We start from the raw sequence: 23,828 nt of genomic DNA, 5'->3' as shown, positions 1-23,828 counted from the left end.
ACAAGCCAAGGACGTGTGGGTTAGGTTAATTGGCCATGCTAAATTGTCCCTTAGGGGGAATGAGCAGGCTACATTTGTGGGGTTATGGGAATAGGGCTTGGGTGGGATTGTGGGCAGTACATAGCCAATGGGCTGAATGGCCTCCTTCTGTAGTGTAGGGATTCTATGATTCTAATAGTTAGAATGCCATACTTGGATTAGGGAAATAATATGAAAGGTGCTAAGAGTTACAAAGCCAATGGTACAACTGAGGAAACAAGCAAACTGTCTTCAAAAAGATGAGAAATCGGATCAGGATACCCAATACCACCATTTAATAAGAATTTACCAACAGTCGCATTTAATAAGATTAAGGCTGATTTGTTACCTCAACACCACATTTCCGTCCTCGCCCCCCCTATCCCTTAGTGTCCAAAAATCCATCAATTTCAGTAGTAAATGACTGAGCATCCACATTCCTTTGCAGTAAAGAATATTGGTATTTAACACCGAGTGCTTACAGCACAGAAACAGGCAGTTCGGCCTGTCCAATCCATGCTGATGGTTCTGCTTTGTACAAGTTTGTGACCACCATGATATTGACCAGTTCTCAGAATCCACGTTGTCAGTATTCTGTAACAAAGTGTTTTGCAATAAGATACCCACCCACCCCGTCCCAGACCCCCCACGCCAGGTTTGGTTGGTATTTAAAGATGGTTCAGCTGGGTTTGCTGTCACTAAAGATGGGCAAGTGTTGGCGTCCTCTTGGCCATGCTGCTTGTGATGTGCCACTGCCTTCAAGAAGTTACAGAATTTCTTGCTGAAAAGAAAAGAAACTCTAAGTATCTGCGATAAATCACATGAATTCACACTGCAAAACAGATCGCTGTGTTTTTATAGATATAAGAACAAAGCAGAGCATTGGAACAGGCCCTTTGGCCCTCCAACCCTGTGCCAATCATGATGCCTTTAAACGAAAAAAAGACTTTTTGCCCTTGGTCTGTATCCCTCTATTCTCCCCCTATTCATGTACACATCCAGATGCCTCTTAAATGTTGCTAATGTGCCTGCTTCCACCACCTCCTCTGGCAGCGTGTTCCAGGCACCCACTACTCTCTGTGAGGAAAAACCTCCCCTGCACATGTTCCTTAAACCTTCCCCCTCTCACTTTGAACCCGTACCACATTGTCATTGACACTTACACCCTGGGGAAAATCCTCTGACTATCCACCCTGTCTATGCCTCTCATAATCCTGTAGATCTCTAGCAGAGGTCTCAGTCTATATCTTTGCAGTGAAAACAATCCTAGTTTATTCAACCTCTCCCCATAACCAACCAGGCAACATAAATTTTCCTCCTACCCTCCACATGCCACAGAAATACAGGACGCAGGGAATGAAGATACCTGGGGGCATAAATAATGGGAAATACAATGGATACCTTCCTGAGCTTTGTCTTCCCTTCGAATACACTTAACCCTATTTGGGTGCATTTAAATCACACCCTTATCACTTCTAACAGAGAATGCTGGAAGTACAATGAGACGGCAGTGCTGGACAGAACAGAATCTTCTGTATTTTCTGTCCCCATCCCACTTGTTGGAGCTGCACTCACCAGATTCTGATCAATGTGTATATACAGAAACAAAAACTACAAGCAGAAGGCCATTTGGCCCTTTGAGCCTGCTCTGCCATTCATTTTGGTCATGGCTGATCATCGAGTTCAATATCCTGATTCCCCCTTCCTCCCAATCCCTCAACCCCTTTAACCCCAACAGCAATATCTAATTTCTTCTTAAAATCAGACAAAGTTTTGACCTCAACTACACGCGGTGGTAGTGAATTCTATACACTTACCACCCTCTGGGTGAAGAAATTTCTCCTCACCTCAGTCCCAAAAGGTTTACCCCTTATCCTTAAACTATGACCCCTAGTGCTGGACTCCCCCACCACTGGGAACATTTCTTTCTGAATCTACTCCGTCTAACCCTGTTAGAATTGTATAAGTTTCTATGGGATCCCCTCTCACTCTTCTGAACTCCAGTGAATATAATCCTAACTGACTTAGTTTCTCTTCATATGACAGAGCTGCCACCCCAGGAATCAGCCTGGTAAACCTTCACTGTACTCACTCTATGTTGTACATATCTACAAAATGTGCCCTCTAAATACTATGTAACCATGAAAATATATAGCAGTACACTTCCCCCGCTCTCTCTGACTCCAGAAGCCAAACAGCAGTGAGGGACGATGTTTAAAGTGGACACATTGTAGCCCTTTTACAGTTCCTTTAGCTGTTAATGATGCTCACAAGCAGTTATTAATCTCAGATTAGCCCGATATGATTGTCTATCACAGCTTCACCCTTCCAGATTCTAACCGCCCCCACTGGGTCGCCATTGCATCTTCTGACAGCTATCTTAAAGTGGTGTCCTCTGGATCCTCATCCTTGCACCAATGGGAACAGTTTTTGACTATCTACTCTATCCAGATCACTCATGATTTTGACATTGCCACTTTCTGAACCATTAATAATATAATTAGTCACACTTGAAGTAAAAGTCACATCATTTCTTTCATGTTCATCTTCAGAGATTTATTCCTTTCACTTGATAACTTAGAAACAGCCATTGGGAGTGGATTCTGACTGTGCAACCATAGAATCCTACAGTGCAGAAAGAGGCCCTTCGGCCCATCAAGTCTGCACCGAACACAATCCCACCCAAGCCCTAACCCCATATCCCTACATATTATACCCACTAATCCCTCTAACCTACGCATCCCTGGACACTAAGGGGCAATTTCTTAGCATAGCCAATCAACCTAACCCACACATCTTTGGACTGTGGGAGGAAACCAGAGTACCCGGAGGAAACCCACACAGACACGAGGAGAATGTGCAAACTCCACACAGACAGTGACCCGAGCTGGGAATTGAACCCAGGTCCCTGAAGCTGTGAAGCAGCAGTGCTAACCACTATGCTACCGTGCCACCCATACCAGGTTTGAGGGCAGTGGGAATATAAAATATAGTGGGTGGATTACCCTCAACCTACCCACTGGCCCCCGTCTCCATTACAATTTTAGCACTGGCCAACCAGCGGGACAATTGAGTGGGGCCCTTGAGGAGATGCCCACGCCACCACCAGTGTGACAGGTTTCTTACTTGGGCTGGTGGTTGGCAGGCTCGTCTTTCCTTAATGGGACCCTTCTATTGGCAAGCCCTCCCGAGATATTACACCCCCAGGTTTTCCTACACCCCCAATGGCCTTTTGAACCCTCCCATTCCACTGGAGCCTGCCAGTTAGACCAGTTAAGTCTTGCGTGCAGTACCAGCAGTGACCACTGCACAAAGTGGCACTGCGAGGGCTGGATAGCTCCCAGTCTCTGGTCATTCTTGCCCCTGAGGGATGGAAATCCTGCCTCCAGTTATTAACAGCGGGGGAGGGGAGGTGAGGAGGACCCACGGCATCCTGGGAAATGTAACCCATACACACATTTTACAACCACTTACCCACTGTGTTTGATTTGACGCGTCACTTTTGGCTACCCTCTTTCACTTATTGACTGTTCTGTGTCTTGGTTCCCCTCGCATTCATTTTCCTCATCCTCTTCTTCCAGCTCTTTCTCCTCATTATCATCTTCATCGTTGGACTCTTCAACAACTGTGAACGTGTTTCTGTTTCCGATAGTCATGTTTTGTACCTTGGAGCTGATGATTTTGATGTCGGTTTCCGTGTTATTTGTGCTCATTTCACTCGAACTGTCACTCGTGCGAGATTTCAAACCCAGATCTTCTCCTAAATCAGGGGATTGAACCAAGATCAAGGATTGGAATGTACTTTCCTGCATTGCTTTTACTGTTATTATCCTGCTCATTAAACAATGCTGAGATAACACGGTAATTTTACATGAACACATTCAGTTACCCCATGCCAGAAGAAATGATTCCCCCCCCGTTAACCTACCCAGTAATTAGAACCAGAATTCCCCGGCTGTTCAGGCTGGCGGGATTCTCTGGTTCCCTCATATTCCCGCCCGTGGGTTTCCCAGTGGTGGGACTGCTTCAGTGGGAAGTCTCAGAATACTCCAGTGCAGAAGAGGCCCTTTGGCCCATCGAGTCTGCACTGATGCATGAACGACCCTGACCTGCCCACCTAATCCCACTTGCCAGCACTTGGTCCAAAGCCTTGAATGTTATGGCGTGCCAAGTACTCATCCAGGTACTTTTTAAAGGATGTGAGGTATCCCACTTCCACCACCCCCCCAGGCAGCGCATTCCAGAGTGTCACCACTCTCTGGATAAAAATGTTTTTCCTCAAATCCCCCCTAAACCTCCAGCCTCACTTTTAACTTGTGTCCCCTCATAACTGACCCTTCAACGAAGGGGAACAGCTGCTCCCTATCCACCCTGTCCATGTCCCTCATAATCTTGAACACCTCAATCAGGTCTCCCCTCAGTCTTCTCTGCTCCAATGGATACAAAGAAATCCCACAACACCAGTTTAAAGTCCAAACAGATTTATTTGTAGCAAAAGCCTCAAGCTTTCGGGGCAGCCTGTCCCTTCGTCAGGTGGCTGGGGGCCCAAACAGATTTATTTGTAGCAAAAGCCTCAAGCTTTTGGGACAGATGAGGGGACAGGCTGTCCCGAAAGCTTGAGGCTTTTGCTACCAATAAACCCGTTTGGACTTTAAACTGGTGTTGTGGGATTTCTTTGTGTTTTACCCCAGTCCAACACCGGCATCTCCACACCAATGAACACAACCCAAGCCTATCCAACCTCTCTCTCCATAACTTAAATGTTCCATCCCAGGCAGCATCCTGGTGAATCTCCTCTGTAACCCCCTTCCAGTGTGTTCATGTCCTTCTTACAACGTGGCGACCAGAACTGCAGACAGTACTCCAGCTGTGGCCTCTCTGTCTCATTGTCCCATTGAAAGCAGCGGGACCAGAGAACCCTGGTGGCAATCGGCACGCTGCTTCCCGCTGCCAAGAAACACACAGCTGGGAGACCGGAGAATCCCATTTTATACTCAACCTTTTGTGCTGAGTATAGTTAGTGTTGAGTGATAAAATAATGCTCTTTGGATAATGTTGCCTATGGAGACCCTGTCAAGCTGGTGTTGTCTAAATGAAACATCATAAGGAAACACCTCAGGCTAGTTTGCTGCTATTGATTCATTTTATATTATTCTCAACTGAGTGGCTGCCAGTCCGGATTGTTGACTAAGTGGAGTGTCTCTGACTTTACCATGGTGTCAGTGTGAAAGGTGTACGGATCTTGTCTGGCTCTGAAATATAGCCGTGGATCAATAAAGTAATTCACTTGTACTTTCAGTTTAGTCCCACAATGCCATCTCCTCAACATTGAGGAAACCCAAACTGCTTTGCGGAACATTTTCAGGCAATGAGCTTCCCGTCCCTTTCCATTTCAACCCACCACCTTGCTCTCATGCTCACATTTCTGCTCATGACCACACTCCAATGAAGCCCAAAGTGAGCTGGAGGGACAGCACCTCATCTTCCCATTAGCCTCTTCATGGCCTTCTGGGCACAGCTTTCAGTTCAACAACTGCAGAACCCTGACCTCTGTCCTCCTCCTGTTTGACTTTTTTTTCTACCCAGCACCAATTTGCATCTTGTTTTCATGTATTTGTCTTTCAGTTGGAGTGGATCTTTATTACAATCCCTACACTGCAGAGGGAGGCTCATCGAACCTGCATCAACGACAATCCCACCCAGCCCCTATCCCTGTAACCCCATGTATTTACCCTGCTCATCCCCAGACACTAAGGGACAATTTAGCATGGCCAATCAATCTAACACACATATCTAAGGAGTGAGAGAGGAAATCTGAGCACCTGGAGGACACCCAAGCAAACACAGGAAGAACATGCAAATTTCACACAGTCACCTGAGGCCACAATCGAGCCCAGATCTTTAACCTGCACATTTTGGGACACTAAGGAATAATTTAGTGTGGCCAAACCCGCATAACTTTGGAACTGTGGGAGTAAACAGAAGCACCCGGAGGAAACCCACATGGACACAAGGAGAATGTGCTAACTCCACACAGTCAGTGACCCAGGCCAGGAATCGAACCCTGGTCCCTGGCATTGTGAGGTAGCAGTGCTAACCACTGTGCCACTGTGCCATCCACCCCTTCAACACCTACTCTGGATCCTCCTATGCCTCTTTCCTACTACCACCCTTTGTTTCATGACATCTAAGGTAATTAATCTCCCCTTACCTCAAACACATCCCTGACCTTCCCTTTTGTTCCACCTGAATTTTTCATACAGATCATGTTTCCACCTCTCTTTAACTCTGAAGAAGAAGGGTGGCACGGTGGTTAGCACTGCTGCCTCACAGCACCAGGGACCCAGGTTCGATTCCCAGCTTGGGTCACTGTCTATGAGGAGTTTGCATGTTCTCCCTGTGTCTGTGTGGGTTTCCTCCAGGTGCTCGGGTTTCCTCCCACAGTCTAAAGATGTGCAGGTTAGGTGCATTGGCCATGCTAAATTGCCCCTTAGTGTCAGGATGACTAGCTAGGATAAATGCATGGGGGATAGGGTCTGGGTAGGATTGTGGTTGGTGCAGACTTGATGGGCCGAATGATCTCCTTCTGCACTGTAGGGTTCTAAGAGTCACAGGGACTTGAAACTTTAACTTGTTTCTCCCCCCACAGATGTACGAACCTGCTGAGTCTTTCCAGCTTTTTCTGTTTTCATTTAGACCTTGATAATATTTTGCTTCAATCTGATTATTTTCATCTCAGATGGAAGTAATAGAGAAAGCAACATTCAGGGAAGCAGTGATTACACGTACCATGTCCTGGGGTTGTACTGCACGTTGACTCCACAAAGGTACCTGAATCAGACAATGGCATCGTGCTCATAATGGACACATTGTTGTTCGAACCAAAGATGCAGTTGTTTAGGTTGGAGTTGCAGATACAGATCTTGCAGATTACTGGAGAGCAGGAGTGTCCTGCTAGGGGGAAAAAATAGAACTTCAAAACTCAGCTGACTGCTCACATTTTACCACAGGTCTTGTGTCATTTTGAAGGAACTATCCAGATTAACTTTGGAGGAAAATAGAGAGATTAAGGTGTGGCGCTGTGAATAGTGCAGTAACTTTACACATCCTGGACATCTATACTGTTTGTTGTTTTTCTGTCAACGTAACTGAAGATGAACAGGAGATCCTTATGGAAATTTAGCTTCAATATTCCCGAATGACACAACCTTTTCTAGCCGCATAGGAAATCCTTTTCTACTTTTTAATTGGCAAACTACACTAAGTACAAGGAAAAAACTCCCTGATTGGTTAGTCAATTGACCCCTTAATCCAGGAGTTCATATTCCAATAGGCCAACCTGAAAGGCCTGATTGAAGTCATTACACTCCCTCTCGCCATCACCTTCATTCCTTTACCCCCCAGAAAATCCTCACTGGGGCTCAGAGTTCCTGCTCCCTCTCCACAAGATCTGATTTTAACATTGCACTCTGAGCAGGCACCTATCAGAGATCAGGTCCTTCTGCCAAACCCGCTTCCAGCTTTTAAGAGATACTGAAATATGGCGAGGTGTGATTCCTGAAGGTTTAAGGGACTTCAATCAGATCTTTCACACACACTCCAGCTGATTTCCAGCAATAATATGAAATGTTACGTTTAGCTGTTACTCTGAATTATTACTACTTCAATGCTCCCCTGTGGTGAAGTAATAAATAGATTCTGGAAACCAGATTGTTGAGGTTTGACTCTTTGCTGTTTTACACTTGTGACATCTGGACAGTAACAACATTCTCTCCGTGTCTGCGTGGGTTTCCTCCGGGTTCCTCCCACAGTCCAATGATGTGCAGGTTAGGTGGATTGGCCATGCTAAATTGCCCCTTAGTGTCAGGGGGAATAGGTAGGGTAAATATATGGCATTATGGGGAGAGAGCCTGAATAGGATTGTGGTCAGTGCAGACTCGATGGGCCAAATGGCCTCCTTCTGCACTGTAGGGATTCTATGATCTGGACTGTGATATCCACAGAGCAATGATTACTCTAAAAATATTTAAATAAATTAACAACTTACTTTGAGACGATGATGCTACTACAGTACTTTGCAGTTTTGAAATCTGAGGTCTTGCTGTAGAAAAGAAATATGACAAATTATACTCTTTTATACTCTCTTTGTTCTTTCAGCCAGCATTTGTTATTTTTAATTTAATTTTTAATTTATTAAAAATTTTAAAGTTTATTTATTAATGGCACAAGTAGGTTTACCTTAACACAGCAATGATGTTACTGAAAGTCCCCTAGTTGCCACACTCTGGTGCCTGTTTGGGTACACTGAGGGAGAATTTAGCATGGCCAGTGCCCCTAACAAGTATGTCTTTCGAACTGTGGGAAGAAACCAGAGCACCCAGAGGAAATCCATGCAGACATGGGGAGAATGTGCAGACTCCGCACAGACAGGGACCCAAGCCAGGAATCGAACCCGGGCCCCTGGCACAGTGCCACCATGCTGCCCCTATTAGTGTCACGAGTTGGCTTACATTTTAGTTTTACATTGAGCTGACCTACTCTCGGCCTTTCCACCTCTACTTCTCCATCCTGCCTTCCCAAAACCCATTGTTAGAAATTCTGTTCAGTTACCTTTCCTTAACTCAACGTCCCATCAAAACTCAATGTCTATTTCTCTGACTGACTCCATTTGTGAAGTGCCTAGAGACATTGTTACATTAAATTCACGCACAAACGCAATGGCGTGTAATGAAGTGTACCAATCTACAGATTCATCACATGTATCAATGTATATTCATATTGCTGAAAGACATGTTGCCAAAATTTTTCATCTTGCACTCATCAGAACAAATGCAAGAATGCCAAATTTCAGACACACAACTATTTAGAGTATGGGAGGAAAGGGTACTGAATGGTTGGTTGGCTAGTTGACTGTGGGTGGCTGTCACGGGGTTTGTAGGTTCAAGAGCCCCCCCCTCAGGGATTTGAGCATGTACTGAGATTCCAAATTCAGTACCAAGAAAATGGTCACCGTCAGAACTTCTGTGTTTCCAATGAGGCATTAACCTGAGCCAGTGCGCGGTCCTAGTGGGTGGATGTAAAAGACTCTGTGGCACTATTTAAAACAAAAAAATCCTGACTGATATTTATCCCTCAACCAACATATAAAAAAATTATTTGATCACTATCAGTGTGCTGTTTGTAGGACTCTGCTGGGCACAAATTTGCTGCCAAATTTCCTACACCACTACAGTCACTGCGTTTCAAAATTGTTTCATTGGCTATTTAAGATGTCTGCTAGTCATGAAAAGCCCAATATAAAATGTATATATAACTGATTTCAGCATGTTTAATAATGATGTGCTGGCAACAGTCAAATTTTCATTTCTTTCAGGATTTCTTAAATTCATTTTTCAATTTAAGACCCTTTTGATAATTAATTAGAAAAATGTGGGTGGATCTTATAGAAACATATAAAATAATGAAGGGAGTAGATAAAATAGAAGCAGAGAAATTGTTTCCATAGGTGGTGAAAACAGAACGAAGAGACATGGCGTCAAAATAAAGGGGAAGCAGATTTAGGACTGAGTTGAGGAGGAACTTCTTCACACAAAGGATTGTGAATCTGTGGAATTTCCTGCCCAGTGAAGCAGTTGAGGCTACCTCATTGAATGTTTTTAAGGCAAGGACTGATAAATTTTTGAACAGTAAAGGAATTAAGGATTATGGTAAGCGGGTGGGTAAGTGGAGCTGAGTCCATGAAAAGATCAGCCATGATCTTATTGAATGGCGGAGCAGGCTCGAAGGGCCAGATGGCCTACTCCTGCTCCTAGTTCTTATGTTCTTACTTAATTGCATAAATCATTTATATTTTTTCAATATTTTACATGTTTGTAACAGAATTACAAAAAAAATCTTGAATTCAATTTTGTAGTAACAATTTAATGGTGGTCTTAATTGTATATCCATACTTGCTGCAGTGAGTGCTGCTGTTCACTATTGTTAATAGGGTCCAAGCCGAAATTGAAACCACGACACAGAGTTTCACTTTATCAAAAGAGTTTTTTGACTTGTTCAGTCTCTCAGTTCTCCTCCACATGACCCAGTCCCATCTATCTCCAATACTCTTGCAGTACAGTTCTCCGCCTGAAGCAGACTCTTGCCAATTATTCATTGGACCACAGCAAAGTGCCTTGATTTTGTAATAATATGGAGAGGCCAATACTGGAATGGGGTGGGCACAGTAAGAGGTCTCACAGCACCAGGTTAAAGTCCAACAGGTTTATTTGGAATCACAAGCTTTCGGAGCGCTCACCCGAGGAAGGAGCAGCGCTCTGAAAGCTTGTGGTTGTGTATAAGGAGGCCACTAATCTACTTCAACTGGAGCCACAATCAAACCTTGTGCTGTTGGTACCAACTGTAAATGTTATAAAACATTTTTATTCATATGCTAGTTGCCTAGCCAACTGAGATAACTAGACTTTCTATCCCAGTCCATCATGTAAATCTATCCATTGACTCCATCTACACTTCCCGCTGCCTCGGAAAAGCAGCCAGCATAATTAAGGACTTCAAGCACCCTGGGCAGACTCTCTTCCACCTTCTTCCATCAGGAAAAAGATACAAAAGTCTGAGGTAACGTACCGACTCGAGAACAGCATATGCCTTGCTGTCACCAAACTTTTGAATGGATATGCTGTATAACTAAGCTTATCTATCTCTACACCCGCACTATGACAGTAAAACTATATTCTGCACCCTCTTCTTTTCTTCTCCCCTACTCTATAAACAGTATGCTTTCTCTGTATAGCACACAAGAAACAACACTTAAGGCAATACATGGGTGGCACGACGGCACAACGGTTTGCACTGTTGCCTCACAGCACTGGAACCTGAGTTCAATTCCTGGCTAAGGTCACTGTTTGTGTGGAGATTGCACGTTCTGTCTGTGTCTGTGTGGGTTTCCTCCGGGTGCTCCGGTTTCCTCCCACACTCCAAATGACGTGCTGGTTTGGTGCATTGGCCATGCTAAATTCTCCCTCAGTGTACCCAAATAGGCAGCGGAGTGTGGCAACTAGCAGATTTTCATAGTAACTTCATTGCAGTGTTAATGTAAGCCTACTTATGACACTAATAAATAAACTTCCATGTGACAATAATAAATCAAATCAGATCATATAGGTGCTCAAAGACATTACCTGTTTCTCTCAACACTAAGGTTTTTAATGCAATTAATAAGACAATATTAGTTATAATTGTGTAGGAAGTTGTGAAACTTTGCTCTTATTCTTACAATACCTTCTGGACAAAAGGAAACTACAGATTGATAAAATATTTAAAATCGTTTTGACTGTTTTAAGAAACTAAGCATGATTACTTATATTATGGAAATATAACAGGAGTGTCAAATGTTGACACTTTGACTAAAGTTCAGAATCTGTAATATCTATGGATTTTATTCTGTAACCACAGTTTTCAATTAAATGGTTCAGTTTTGTTGGACAGATAACAGTTAAGGTATTTGGGAACAGGAATGCAATGGTTTGTGACAAAATAAAGTTGTTTTATGACAAAGCTTCTTTTGAGTCTTGAGTTGAAGTCCTAATGGCCAAAGGATAATTATGTATTTTTAAAAATCTGTTTGAAGAAACGGCTAAAAGCAACCTGAATTAAGAACATAAGAACATAAGAACATAAGAAATAGGAGCAGGAGTAGGCCATCTAGCCCTTCGAGCCTGCCCCGCCATTCAATAAGATCATGGCTGATCTGTCGTGGCTCAGTTCCACTTTCCCGCCCTCTCCCCATAACCCTTAATCCCCTCTCTTATCAAGAACCCATCAACCCGCTTCTTAAAAATATTTAGCGAGGCAGCCTCCACCACTTCAACGGGCAGAGAATTCCAGAGATTCACCACCCTTTGAGTGAAGAAGTTCCTCCTCAACTCCGTTCTAAACCGCCTCCCCTTTATCTTGAGGCTGTGCCCCCTAGTCCTACTGTCTTTTATGAGCGGGAAGAGTCTCTCCACCTCTATCCTATCCATCCCATTCATCATCTTATACGTCTCAATGAGATCTCCCCTCATTCTTCTAAACTCTAACAAGTACAAGCCTAGTTTATTCAGCCTCTCCTCATAGCTCAATCCCCTCAACTCCGGTATCAGCCTAGTAAACCCGACACAATGCTTATCAAAACATGCAATGTGTTAATCTATTGATGATGTGGAGATGCCGGCGTTGGACTGGGGTAAACACAGTAAGAAGTCTCACAACATCAGGTTCACATGAGGGCAGCTTCAACCGGGATCTTGGATTCATGTCACGTTATCTGTAACCCCCATGACTTGCCTGAAATTGCAACATCTCACTTACTGTCCTGTCTGGAGACAATACACATCTCTTTAACCTATGCCTAATGCTCTCTCCACTCACATTGTCTGCATCTTTAAGACTTGAATAGCAGGTTAGCTGTAAAGACTTGCATTCTAATCAGTATTCTGTAAACTGTGTGTGACTTTATATGCCCTTCTCTGACCAGAACCTTCCACACACCTGGCGAAGGAACACCGTTTCCGAAAGCTTGTGGGTTTACTATCAAATAAACTGGTTGGACTCTAACCTGGCGTCATGAGACTTTTTACTTAATTTATTGACCCAGAGAGGAAACCTTTAGTCTCTAATATAATGATTAGGAATTAGTCTCACCATTGATTTTAACACCTTTAGTTTGGGGCTTGGGTTAAGATATGTTGATAAGAGAATGTGATTCTATTTATGGCTTCTCTATATCCGGAATGAAATGTGCATTTCTTAGTGATGGAATGCAAACTTTTGGGTGGGATTTTCAGCTCACGCACCGCCCCAAAATCGGAAAATCCCACCCAAGATCATTGGACCGTTCCATGGTGTGCCCCTCGCTACAATTCCCATGGCAGACAGGACAGGAAAACTCCCCCTCCCCAAACCATAAAACAGGGGTTACAAAGTTGGGGGAGGGGATGATTGGCATCCCATAGCTGATAGGAGGAGTGAAAAATGAAGGAAGAATGGGAGATTGAGGGATAAAAGCTGAGAAATTGTAATCCCTGTTGGCACAGTGTTACCATGGCTCTGGGCGGTGACTGTTGCGGACAGAGTTCAAAGGTCAAACATCACTTCAAAGACTGAGAGAAATCTCCACTGACAACAGCAAGAGTTCCTTGAGAGATGAGAAACATCTATGTTGTCTTCACTGCTTCTTGTTAAGTATATGTAAAATCTTGCTTAATAAATACTACTTGATAAGTACTGGTTGTGCATATCTTGTAGGTCTAGTACAACTGAGGACCCTTGTATTAGAAAATAAAAATTTGGATCTTATAGAGCTTTTTTAAAAATTGTATCTCAAAACCCTAAACCTTACAGAGATTCCCAGCAGAGTATCAGCTGGGAAACCCAGAAGTCCATACATCCCCTCATACCACAGCGTTCACCTTCTGTCGTCAACAGGTTACCCCTCAGAAATAAGCGTGATTAACAGGCTTGGCTTCCAGTTGGGCAAGGAGAACTTGGGATAGGTCACGGGAACAGGTAGGTCTGATCCATGATCATAGTGAAGAGAAGGGCTCCAATCACAGAACCCCTACAGCACAGAAGGAGACCATTCGGCTCATCGAGCCTGTACCGACCACAATCCCAACCAGGCCCTCTTCCCGTAACCCAACACATTTACCTTGCTAATCCCCTAACACTAGGGTCAATCTAGCATTGCCAATCAACCTAACCTGCACATCTTTCCTCCGGGTGCTCCGGTTTCCTCCCACAGTCTGAAAGACACGCTGGTTAGGTACATTGGCCGTGTTAAATCCTCCCTCAGTGTACCCAGACAGGCATCAGAGTGTGGCGACTAGGGGATTTTCAAAGTAACTTCATTGCAGTGTCAATGTAAGCCTACTTGTGACACTAATAAATAAACTTTAAACTCTTTGGATAGTGGGAGGAAACCAGAGCACCCAGAAGAAACCCACACGGACATGGGGAGAATGTGCAAATGTCACACAGACAGTGACATTGAACCTGGGTCCCTGGCGCTGTGACGCAGCAGTTCTAACCATCGTGCCTTCCCTCATGGGGAACTCTGACCTTCGAACTGATCCTGGGAGTTTGATCCTGGTTCCCAGCGGATCAGTCCAATTCCTGCTCCTGGGGTCATGTAAGTGGAGGAACTCAAATGAAGAAATGGTGGGGTAAACTGGGAATGGGGGAGTGGGTGACGGCAAGCACTCATTCTCTTCCTGGCCCACAAGCAGTGCTGTAAAAGAACGTACCTCCTTGTCTTTGTTCTGCCGTTGGGTTTCCCCATTGACTATTGGACACGGTGGTTAGCACTGCTGCCTCACAGCTCCAGAGACCCGGGTTCGATTCTGGGCTTGGGTCACTGTCTGTGTGGAGTTTGCACATCCTCACTGTGTCTGCACGGGTTTCCTATGGCTGCTCCGGTTTCCTCCCACAGTCCAAAGATGTGGGGGTTAGGTGTGTTGGCCATGATAAATTGCCCCTTAGTGTCCCAGGTTGCATAGGTTAGAGGAATTAATGGGGTAAGCATGTGGGGTTATGAGGATGGAGCCTGAGTGGGATGTTGTTGGTACAGACATGATGGGCTGAGTGGCCTCCTGCACTGCAGGGATTCTATGAGTCTATGAATCTTTTGTGAGCTAACAGCTGTCGATTCTCTTTCCCAGCTTAAAACCCTGAAGCAGGTGTTGGGGGTGGATTGGGGGTCCGGTTTCAGATGTTTAAAAAATGTTAACATCTATCCTGACCCCCAACCCTCCTGCGTTAAAATTCAGCCTTTTTTTCTGTTTTTTCAGAATTATTTTTATTGGATTAAAGTTCCAATGAAAATGCCTACTTGAAGCTTCAATTTGTCTTTCTCTTATGAGGCACTGAAGGACCTTTTGTTTTTCTGTCTGATATTCTATGCTGACATTTCATCCTGGAAACTGGTTTAAGCATTTGATCTTCCCATTGGGCTTTACTGCAAACTATTTAAACTGGTTAAGGACAATTGAGACATTGATAAGTACTTACTGGTAGGAGGTAAGTCCAGTAATGAAGGGACTGGTAGAGTGTGGCCAGTAGAATTAACTGTTAAGAACCAAAAGAGGAAAGTCAGCAGTCAGTATCAACATTTCGCATAATTAGAACAAGTAAGTACAATTCCTACAATTTAAAATATCTAAAAGCAACAATACGAATTTTTGCTCCCTTTGAAATTTGGTGTTCTTGTATCTGTCCTGAAGAGTGCAAGACAAAAAGCTTTGACTGCATGTCCCTTCTTGGGTTTGGGTGGTGAATCTGTGGAACTCATTTCTACAGAGGACTGTGGAGGCCAGGTCATGGAGTGTCTTTAAGGTTCTTGATTAATAAAGGGATCAAGGGTTACAGGGAGAAGGCAGGAGAATGGGGATAGGAATCATATCAGTCATGATTGAATGGCAGAGCAGATTTGATGGGCCAAATGGCCTAATTCTGCTCCTATATCTTAGTTTTATACATTGAAATTTCATAGCCACTACCAACTTGCATTTACATAGCACCTTTAAGGAAGTAGAAATGCTCCAGATGCATTACTGAAGCATTACTAAGCCAAATTTAGCTTTGAGCCACATACTGTTCTTCCATCATGATGTAACCAAGCACACTGGACAGGATTTTCCAGGCACGCTTGCTCCAACACCGGAAAATCCCTCCCAAGGTCAATGGACGTTTGAATGGTCCATGTCCAGATAGGGGAAAATTCCACCCACAGTGTCAGACCCACATTGTTGCAAGCGCATGTAAACTATTGGCACAATATTGGCAGAAGGAAGGAATTATCTGACTGGGTGAATTTACTGCGCTGAGTTTCTGTAGCCGTCATTAGCATCTGTCATTAGTTAGACGTGCTCTTTCATGTCTAGGTTGTAAGTTCATTTGGATGGTGAGTCACTGTGAATGGGAGCTGGTAAATCGCAGCAAAAGAAACCAGACATCTGAGTGAAGAGACCAAGATAACGGTTTAACTCCTGAACTAGTCAGAATGATTGGAGCGCTGTAAAATTAACAGAACCAGAACAGAGAAGGGAGTGAGAATTAGAATGGGTGAATTCAGTAATAAGTCAGGTGCGAAAAACAAAAGGTGAAAGAAAGATTGGATAAAAAAGGAGAAACAGGGTCAGAAAGGAAAAGTGAAAAAAACTGACATTTCAAATCTCCAACAACAATTAAAACCTGAAAGAGTGACAGTTATAATAGCTAATTCCATTGCCAGAGAGGTTCACCAGCAATCCCTGACACTTATTGTGCCATTAAAAAGGTACTTAGATGGAAATGGATAAGATTAATGTGGTAAGTTAATTTCATATTGAATATGCCAATACAACACCTTCACACTGCGCAATCTGGTTCAATGTTGTGGTAAATCACACAGTGGCACAAATTGGACAAGCTTTGGATATTTATTTTGGAATAAGATCAGCCATGATCTTATTGAATGGCGGGGCAGGCTCGAAGGGCTAGATGGCCTACTCCTGCTCCTATTTCTTATGTTCTTATATTTGAGTTTAATCATGCATCAGCCCCTTATCTGAAGTTGTACTTTTGAAACATAAATAACAATTTGTGTTATTAGCTTTGCCATTACACTGGCAACAAATTATGCCTCATTATATTATATTACATAGAACGATATTAGAATGACTGCCATTCATCATATAACACAGAGCACACAGCTGCTAAATGGCTTCTTGAGGATTCACTGTGACATTTAGTTGCCAATGAATTTTGCCAGCTCTGTTAATATCCTAGGACAGTTCTTTAAGTTTAAGTTTATTTATTAGTGTCACAATTGGCTTACATTAACACTGCAATGAAGTTACTGCAAAAATCCCCTATTCGCCACACTCCAGCACCTGTTCGAGCACACTGAGGGTGAATTTAGTATGGCCAATGTATCTTACCAGCACATCTTCGGACTGTGGGAGGAAACCCACGCAGACATGGAGAGGACATGCAGACTCTGCAGGCGGAGATCCAAGCCCCGAATCGAATTGAGTCCCTGGCATTGTGAAGTAGCAGTGCTAACCACCGCGCCGCCCCTCTTGTATGCCTGAGACATATTCCATAATTTCCAGCTTTTAATCGGCCAGTGTTAATGGCTGCAAATATCTGGGGTCTTGGAAGTACAATTTTTAAATAAGCTTGTGCTTGCTTTCATTGTTTTATCCAGTGAGTGGTTAGGATCTGGAATGCACTGCCTGAGGGTGTGGTGGGGACAGATTCAGTCACGGCTTTCAAAGGAAAATTGGGTCATTATTGGAAAAGGAAAGATTCACAGGGAATATTGGGAAAAGGTGGGAGAGTGACATTCGATAAATGGCTCTCTCAGAGAGCTGGCATGTACGTGCTGCTCCAAATAGACTCCTTCTGTGCTACTATTCAGCTACCTTTCTATCCACCACTTCTCCATCAGCAAAGGGACTTAAGTTATCTCAAAAGATTATGAGATAAAATAACAGTGATTAGCACTATTGCCTTAGCACCAGGGACATGGGTTCATTTCCGGCTTTGGGCTCTGTGCGGAGTTTGCATGTGCCTGCATGGGATTCTGCTGGGTGCTCCAGTTTCCTCCCACAGTCCGAAAGATGTGCAGTTTAGGTGGATTGGCCATGCTAAATTGCCCCTTAGTGTCCCAAAATGTCAACGTTAGATGGATTAGCCATGGGATAGTGCATGGTTGTGGGTCCGGGTAATATACTCTGACAGAGAGTGGGTGCAGATTTGATGGTGCCAAATGGCTTCCTTGTGCACTGTGGGGGTTCTGTAATCACATTAGCTAATAAAGAATAACAAATTCGCAACATCACAGCAGAATTGCAGTCAATCTGAGGCCAGCGACTTCAATCACTTTTTCACAGAAAATATTTACAAACAAGGGCTTTCAACATTTCTTATCACTGTAGAGAAGGAATTTCAAAGCTCCCAAGCACTTTGCACAGTTGAGACTAATCCCCTTGGCGGTGATTTTTCTTCTATTCATAAACAGCCTCAACACATTTTGTTAGCTTGTGTTATTAAGTTACTAAAAAGGCATAGCATCCTGGAGACCATAGACAGCAACAAGACCAGAGAGAGAGGTTCTCTATCAATATATATAAATACTCTGCACCAGTGGTGTTTTTTAGATGGCTGAAAGTGTACCACTACCCCAAACACCCATAGTGAATGTCATAACATCTCACCTTCATCCATTCATTCGATATATTGTTAGCTCAGTCTTAATGAGCAGTGCAGTTTAAATTTCAAATGCTTTTAAATTTCGATATTGTTAAAATGTTCAATTTTTGAAAGCTTTGGTCTTTAGTTATTCAATAATTAAAGAGGCAGTTCCTAGAATCCCTTCAGTGCAGAAGGAGGCTATTCGACCCATCGAGCCTGCACTGACATCAATCCCACCCTAACCCCACATATTTACCTTGCTAATCCCCCTGAGACTATGGAGCAATTTAGCATGGGCAATCAATCTAACCCACACATTTTTGGAGCTGCTGTTTCATTAGTGCATCAATGCTAATAGATGAATTGTGGCAACAATTAAGTAGGCAAATCAAAGATCAGACCAGAACATTGTAGAAATTCTGAATACTAAACACCAAATATATCACAGCGTTTGGCTCATCGAGTATTTAAACCTGAGCCACTAAATTTATCCACGCTCTCCTGCTCACTCCCTGCCACGAATAAAAACCTCCTTAAACAACCATCTAATTAGCTGCTTTTTATAGACTCTGCTTCGACAATGTATGACTAATTTCTGCAACCTAACAACCTCTGTGCAAAGAAATGTTTCAAAACTCTCCCTTTTATTGTTTTGTGCTCACACTGATGCCATTGCCATCTCACCAACCAGAGGCAGTAGTCGCACTATATAGCTTGTCAGAATCCTTCACAACCTGGGAAGGCTTTGACCCATCCACACCCCCTTACTTTTCTCAGCACCCAGCCTAATATCCCTAAATTTTAACCGCTTTGGCATAACTGTAAGATCTCATCCATGGTAACATCCTGATGAATCTTCTCCACACGTATGGGCAGCACAGCTGCCTCACCGCACCAGGGGTTTGAGTTCGATTCCCTGCTTGGGTCACTGTCTGTGTGGAGTCTGCATGTTCTCCCCATGTCTCTGCGGGTTTCCTCCCACCGTCCGAAAGGTGTACTGGTTAGGTGCATTGGCCGTGCTAAATTCTCCCTCAGTGTGCCCGAACAGGCACCGGTGTGTGGCGACTAGGGGATTTTCACAGTAACTTCATTGCAGTGTTAATGTAAGCCTACTTGTGACACTAATAACTAAACTTTAACGTAAACATTTTTGTTCTTTATATGCCTTTTCTTCAATGAGATTCGCACATTGGTTTTGGAGAGTGTGACCCAGCCTGGGGGCCTGAAGGAAATAAGGAAGGGAATACAATAGAAAAGCAAGGAAATGATGTTAATCATGTGGGAGACTTTAATCATTCTACGGCTGGAGTAATATGTACAGTTGTGGTCTCCTCGTTAAAGAACATTTGGAATAAAAGCAGGTAAAATCATTCTAGAATTGCAGGGTAACTCAGCAATAATAAAGAGAAAGGATAGGCTAATGTTTTGGATGTGTACTGTTGAACAAAGGATAAAAGTTAAAGGAATCACTACAGTGCAGAAGGAGGCCATTTGGCCTATCATGCCTGCATCGACTCTCGACACAGTATCTTACTCAGGTCCATCCTGCAACCCCACACATTTATCATCTAGATAATACTTCGGGGCAATTTAGCATGGCCAATGCACCTAACCAGCACAGAAACTGGAGCAATCCCACACAGACATGGGGAGAATGTGCATACTCCACGCAGGCAATCACCCAAGGCTGGAATTGAACCCAGGTCCCTGGCGCTATGAGGCTGCAGTGCTAACCACTGTACCACCATGCCACCCAATAATACCCTCATCCAAACAGGCCGTTGGGGCTTTAGTTTAACATCTCATCTGAAAGATGGCACTTCCAAAGGTGCAGAGTTCCCTCAGCACTGTAGTGGTGTGTCAGGCTTGGGGTTCATGTACTCAGGTCCTGGGGGGGGGGGACCCGATACCACAACCTTGTGATTCAGAGGCCAGTGCACCAACAATTGAGCCATGGCTGAGTTTCAAAGCGAAGGGGCAAAATAACAAAAATAAGCAATACTCAGATGGTAACCTAACTCAGGTGGAGCTCGGTCTTTTCTCCTTGGAGAGAGGAAGGATGAGAGGTGACCTGATAGAGGTGTATAAGATGTTGAGAGGTATTGATTGGGTGGGTTCTCAGAGGCTATTTCCCAGGGCTGAAATGGTCACTACGAGAGGACACAGGTTTAAGGTGCTGGGGAGTAGGTACAGAGGAGATGTCAGGGGTAAGTTTTTCACTCAGAGGGTGGTGGGTGAATGGAATCGGCTGCCGTCGGTGGTGGTGGAGGCGAACTTGACAGGGTCTTTTAAGAGACTTTTAAGAGACTACATGGGACTTAATAGGATTGAGGGTTATAGGTAAGCTAGTAGGTATGGATATCATTGGTGCAACTTGTGGGCTGAAGGCCTGTTTGTGCTGTAGTTTTTCTATGTTCTGTGTTCTAACCCAGATGGAAGGGTGGAGGAATAGAGTGTGAACAAAAGGATTCAGTTAGCGAGAAATGTGCCAGAGAGGCAACGAGCAAAAAGTTAAATTAAGAACAGAAAATGATGAAAATATTCAGTCGGCCTGGAAGCACATGTGGAGAAAGAAAGTTAACACTTCACTGGACAATGATCCATCAGAACAAGGTTTACCTTGCTTCCCAATGATCTGTTCACTCAGGTGTGGATCACACATTTCAAGTGCCTGGAAGAAGATGCCACAGGCGGTCTTCCCTTTCCGCAGGACAGCCGAAAGAAGCTCAGACGCCTTTGACAGCATTTCAGACTTGGAGTTGATGACATTGAGTTCATACAAGCTGAGAATGCGGGAGCTATACAGGAAGTATGTGATCTGCTCGACCAGTGGCAATGACATCGATGTACTGAGCGTGTAGTAATGTCTCCGCAAATCTATCCGTCACAAACAGAAAGCACAGATATCAGCTTAAAGTGGTTCTTGCAACTAATGAGCTATTCCTTTTAAAAGATTATCCCACCGTGTCACAGTGGTTAGCGCTGCTGCCTCACAGTGCCAGGGACCAGGGTTCGATTCCCAGCTTGTGCTGTGTGTGGAGTTTGCACATTCTCTCTGTGTCTGCGTGGGTTTCCTCCCACAGACTGAAAGACATGCCGGTTACCAAAAGAGAAAATGTTGGAAAATCTCAGCAGGTCTGGCAGCATCTGTAAGGAGAGAAAAGAGCTGACATTTTGAGTCCAGGTGATCCCTTGTCAAAGCTTCCTCCAAAGGACTTTGACAAAAGGTCATCTGGAATCAAAACATTAGCTCTTTTCTCTCCATACAAATGCTGCCAGACCCGCTGAGATTTTCCAGCATTTTCCTTTTGGTTTCAGATTCCAGCATCTGCAGGAAATTGCTTTCATTTAGACGTGTTGATTAGATGTACCAGAACAGGGGCTGGGGTGTGGCGACTAGGGGATTTTCACAGTAACGTCATTGCAGGGTTAATATAAGCCTACTGGCAATGCTAATACTTAAACTTAATTCTGCTGCACAACTTACATCCATATAAAAATTCTAACATCAAAAACTCGGGTCAACAACAGCGACTTACTATTATTTAATAAATGTTGCCAGAGTTCCATTGGCTGTTTCCCTTTACTTTGGGGAGCGTGGGCTGACTGGTGATAATTTTAACCTGAGGATCACCATAGCTCAGGCAAGGGGCAAGGTTAGGAAGGTGGCACCTACATCAATAGCTTCAGTCAGTATGAGAATTGAACCTGCGCTGTTAGCATCACTCCACATCACAAACCAGCCACCTAGCCAACTGAATTAATTAACCCCCATGTTATTTAAAGGCAAAATATCGCAGACGCTGGAATTTGAAACAAAAACAGAAAGTGCTGGAAAATCTCAGCAGGCTGACAGTATCTGGGGAGACAGAATAGAAACAACATTTTGAGTCTGGATGCCCAACCAGACTGAAGTGAGTGGTGGATGCACATGGCCAGATTTAGAAGGTGCAGAGTTTTAAGTTTTAAATTTATTTATTAATGTCACAAATTGGCTTACTTTAACTCTGCAGTGAAGTTACTGTGAAAATCTCTGCGTTGCCACACTCTGGTGCCTGTTTGGGTACGCTAAGGGAGAATTTAGCATGGCCAAAGCACCTAATTGTGGGAGGAAACCAGAGCACCCACAGGAAACCTAACTGTGGCAGGAAACGCAGACACGGGGAAAGCGTGCAAACTCTGCACAGACAGTGACTTAAGATGGGGATCGAACCTGGGTTCCTGGTGAGACGGCAGTGCTAACCACTGTGCCACCACGCCGCAAGCTGCAAAGGGTGTGTGTGGGCTGGATAATGTTACAGAGTTAACCAGTGGGGGTGGGGAAGCCATGAAGGGATCTGAGCATGAGGATGAAATTGTAAAAAAAAATACCGAGGAACTGGGAAACAGGGAGCTGGGTAACTCCATGAAAATAGTAAATAAATGGCCATTCGTCTAACTGCTGTAGCATCAATAGTGCTGGCCACTTTACACAGTCAATGAGTAAAAAGTCTAGCAACATTACATTACTTTTATATTTTCACTTGAAGAAAAGTATCTAATTGCCCTTGATATTTGCATAAATGTGAAATTTCTGCCCTCTGTTACTCCCCTGTATGAGCCTTTCTGAAGCATTTAATTCCACACATACACACTCACAAAGTGTCTACAGTCTCCAGGCTGCGATCATAGAACTAGCTGGAAGCGCCATGGAGACACCAGTTAGTTTATCTCATTCTTCATTGTAAATCTAAAAACAAAATAAAAAGACAGTCTCCAGAAAAGGGCCTTAAAGGGGCCCCAGTTTATCAATACTGGTTCAATCAAAACAACATTGGATGAATCCTGCTTTCATTTTCCCTTACTCCAACAGAATTCCAAACAATTTTTTAACATCTAATGTTTTGCTGGTCTACTGAATTGAGTGCCAATGCAGTAATAATAATAAAAAATCAGGCTTATTGTCAGGTAGCAGTTGAATGAATGTTCTTACCGGATTGTGTCAGTCCACACGCCATCGCTTCACTGTCAGATGTCTGGGAGTTTTAAATGCCTCTGAGTTGGCTGCCGAAGCCGGTTTTATTCAGGCTGGCGTGTCCAGAAGGGAACTGGGGCTCTCTCTCTCTTTCAACTGACTGCAGCTTTGCGCCGAGAGTTTAGTTTCAGCCTCTCTGGAGGAATTTCCTTCCACATGATACGTCACAGGGGAAGCCCCAAGGATCGCTCAGATCAAATTGCAAAAAGCTAACACTTGTTTGTTTGCCTGGACAGCCCCGTTTGCAGCAGATTGTTCAAAGGTTTCTTTGCAAGGCAGAGCCATTGCCTATTTCCATCTCTATAATATTCCCCACCCCTCCCAATGCCGTCATTTTCCTCTAGACTTGACCATTCAAGCTCACCCCTGGCCAGCCTCTCATATTCTACACTCTGTTAACCTGAGCTCATCTCAAACCCCTCTGCTGTTAGTACAGGTGCTCATGCCCAGTCCCTGTTCCCCTATCCTTCCCATGCTTGAGACATGCTGGTTAAGTGTGTTGGCCGTGCTAAATTCTCCCTCCATGTACCCGAACAGGCGCAGGAGTGTGGCGACTGGGGGATTTTCATAGTAACTTCATTGC

At 44.0% G+C, this 23,828-nt stretch overlaps 1 protein-coding gene across 1 annotated transcript; it reads right to left on the bottom strand.

The window, feature by feature from the left end:
* Positions 1-670: 670 nt before the first annotated feature.
* Positions 671-23,290, bottom strand: LOC145347090 (uncharacterized). The gene is made up of 7 exons (XM_080195003.1): positions 23,204-23,290; positions 20,851-21,108; positions 15,064-15,120; positions 8,066-8,119; positions 6,808-6,972; positions 3,493-3,778; positions 671-799 (listed from the first exon to the last, which is right to left on the bottom strand). The coding sequence occupies exons 1-6, from the start codon at positions 23,226-23,228 to the stop codon at positions 3,525-3,527; spliced, it is 813 nt and encodes a 270-aa protein (XP_080051129.1). The 5' UTR covers positions 23,229-23,290; the 3' UTR covers positions 671-799; positions 3,493-3,524.
* Between the last annotated feature and the right edge of the window lie 538 nt (positions 23,291-23,828).

This window comes from Carcharhinus amblyrhynchos, chromosome 8 (assembly GCF_965287045.1).
Source record: "Carcharhinus amblyrhynchos chromosome 8, sCarAmb.v2.hapA, whole genome shotgun sequence".
In the NCBI taxonomy this organism is placed as follows: domain Eukaryota; kingdom Metazoa; phylum Chordata; class Chondrichthyes; order Carcharhiniformes; family Carcharhinidae; genus Carcharhinus; species Carcharhinus amblyrhynchos.
This window is presented reverse-complemented; position numbering and strand designations above follow the sequence as displayed.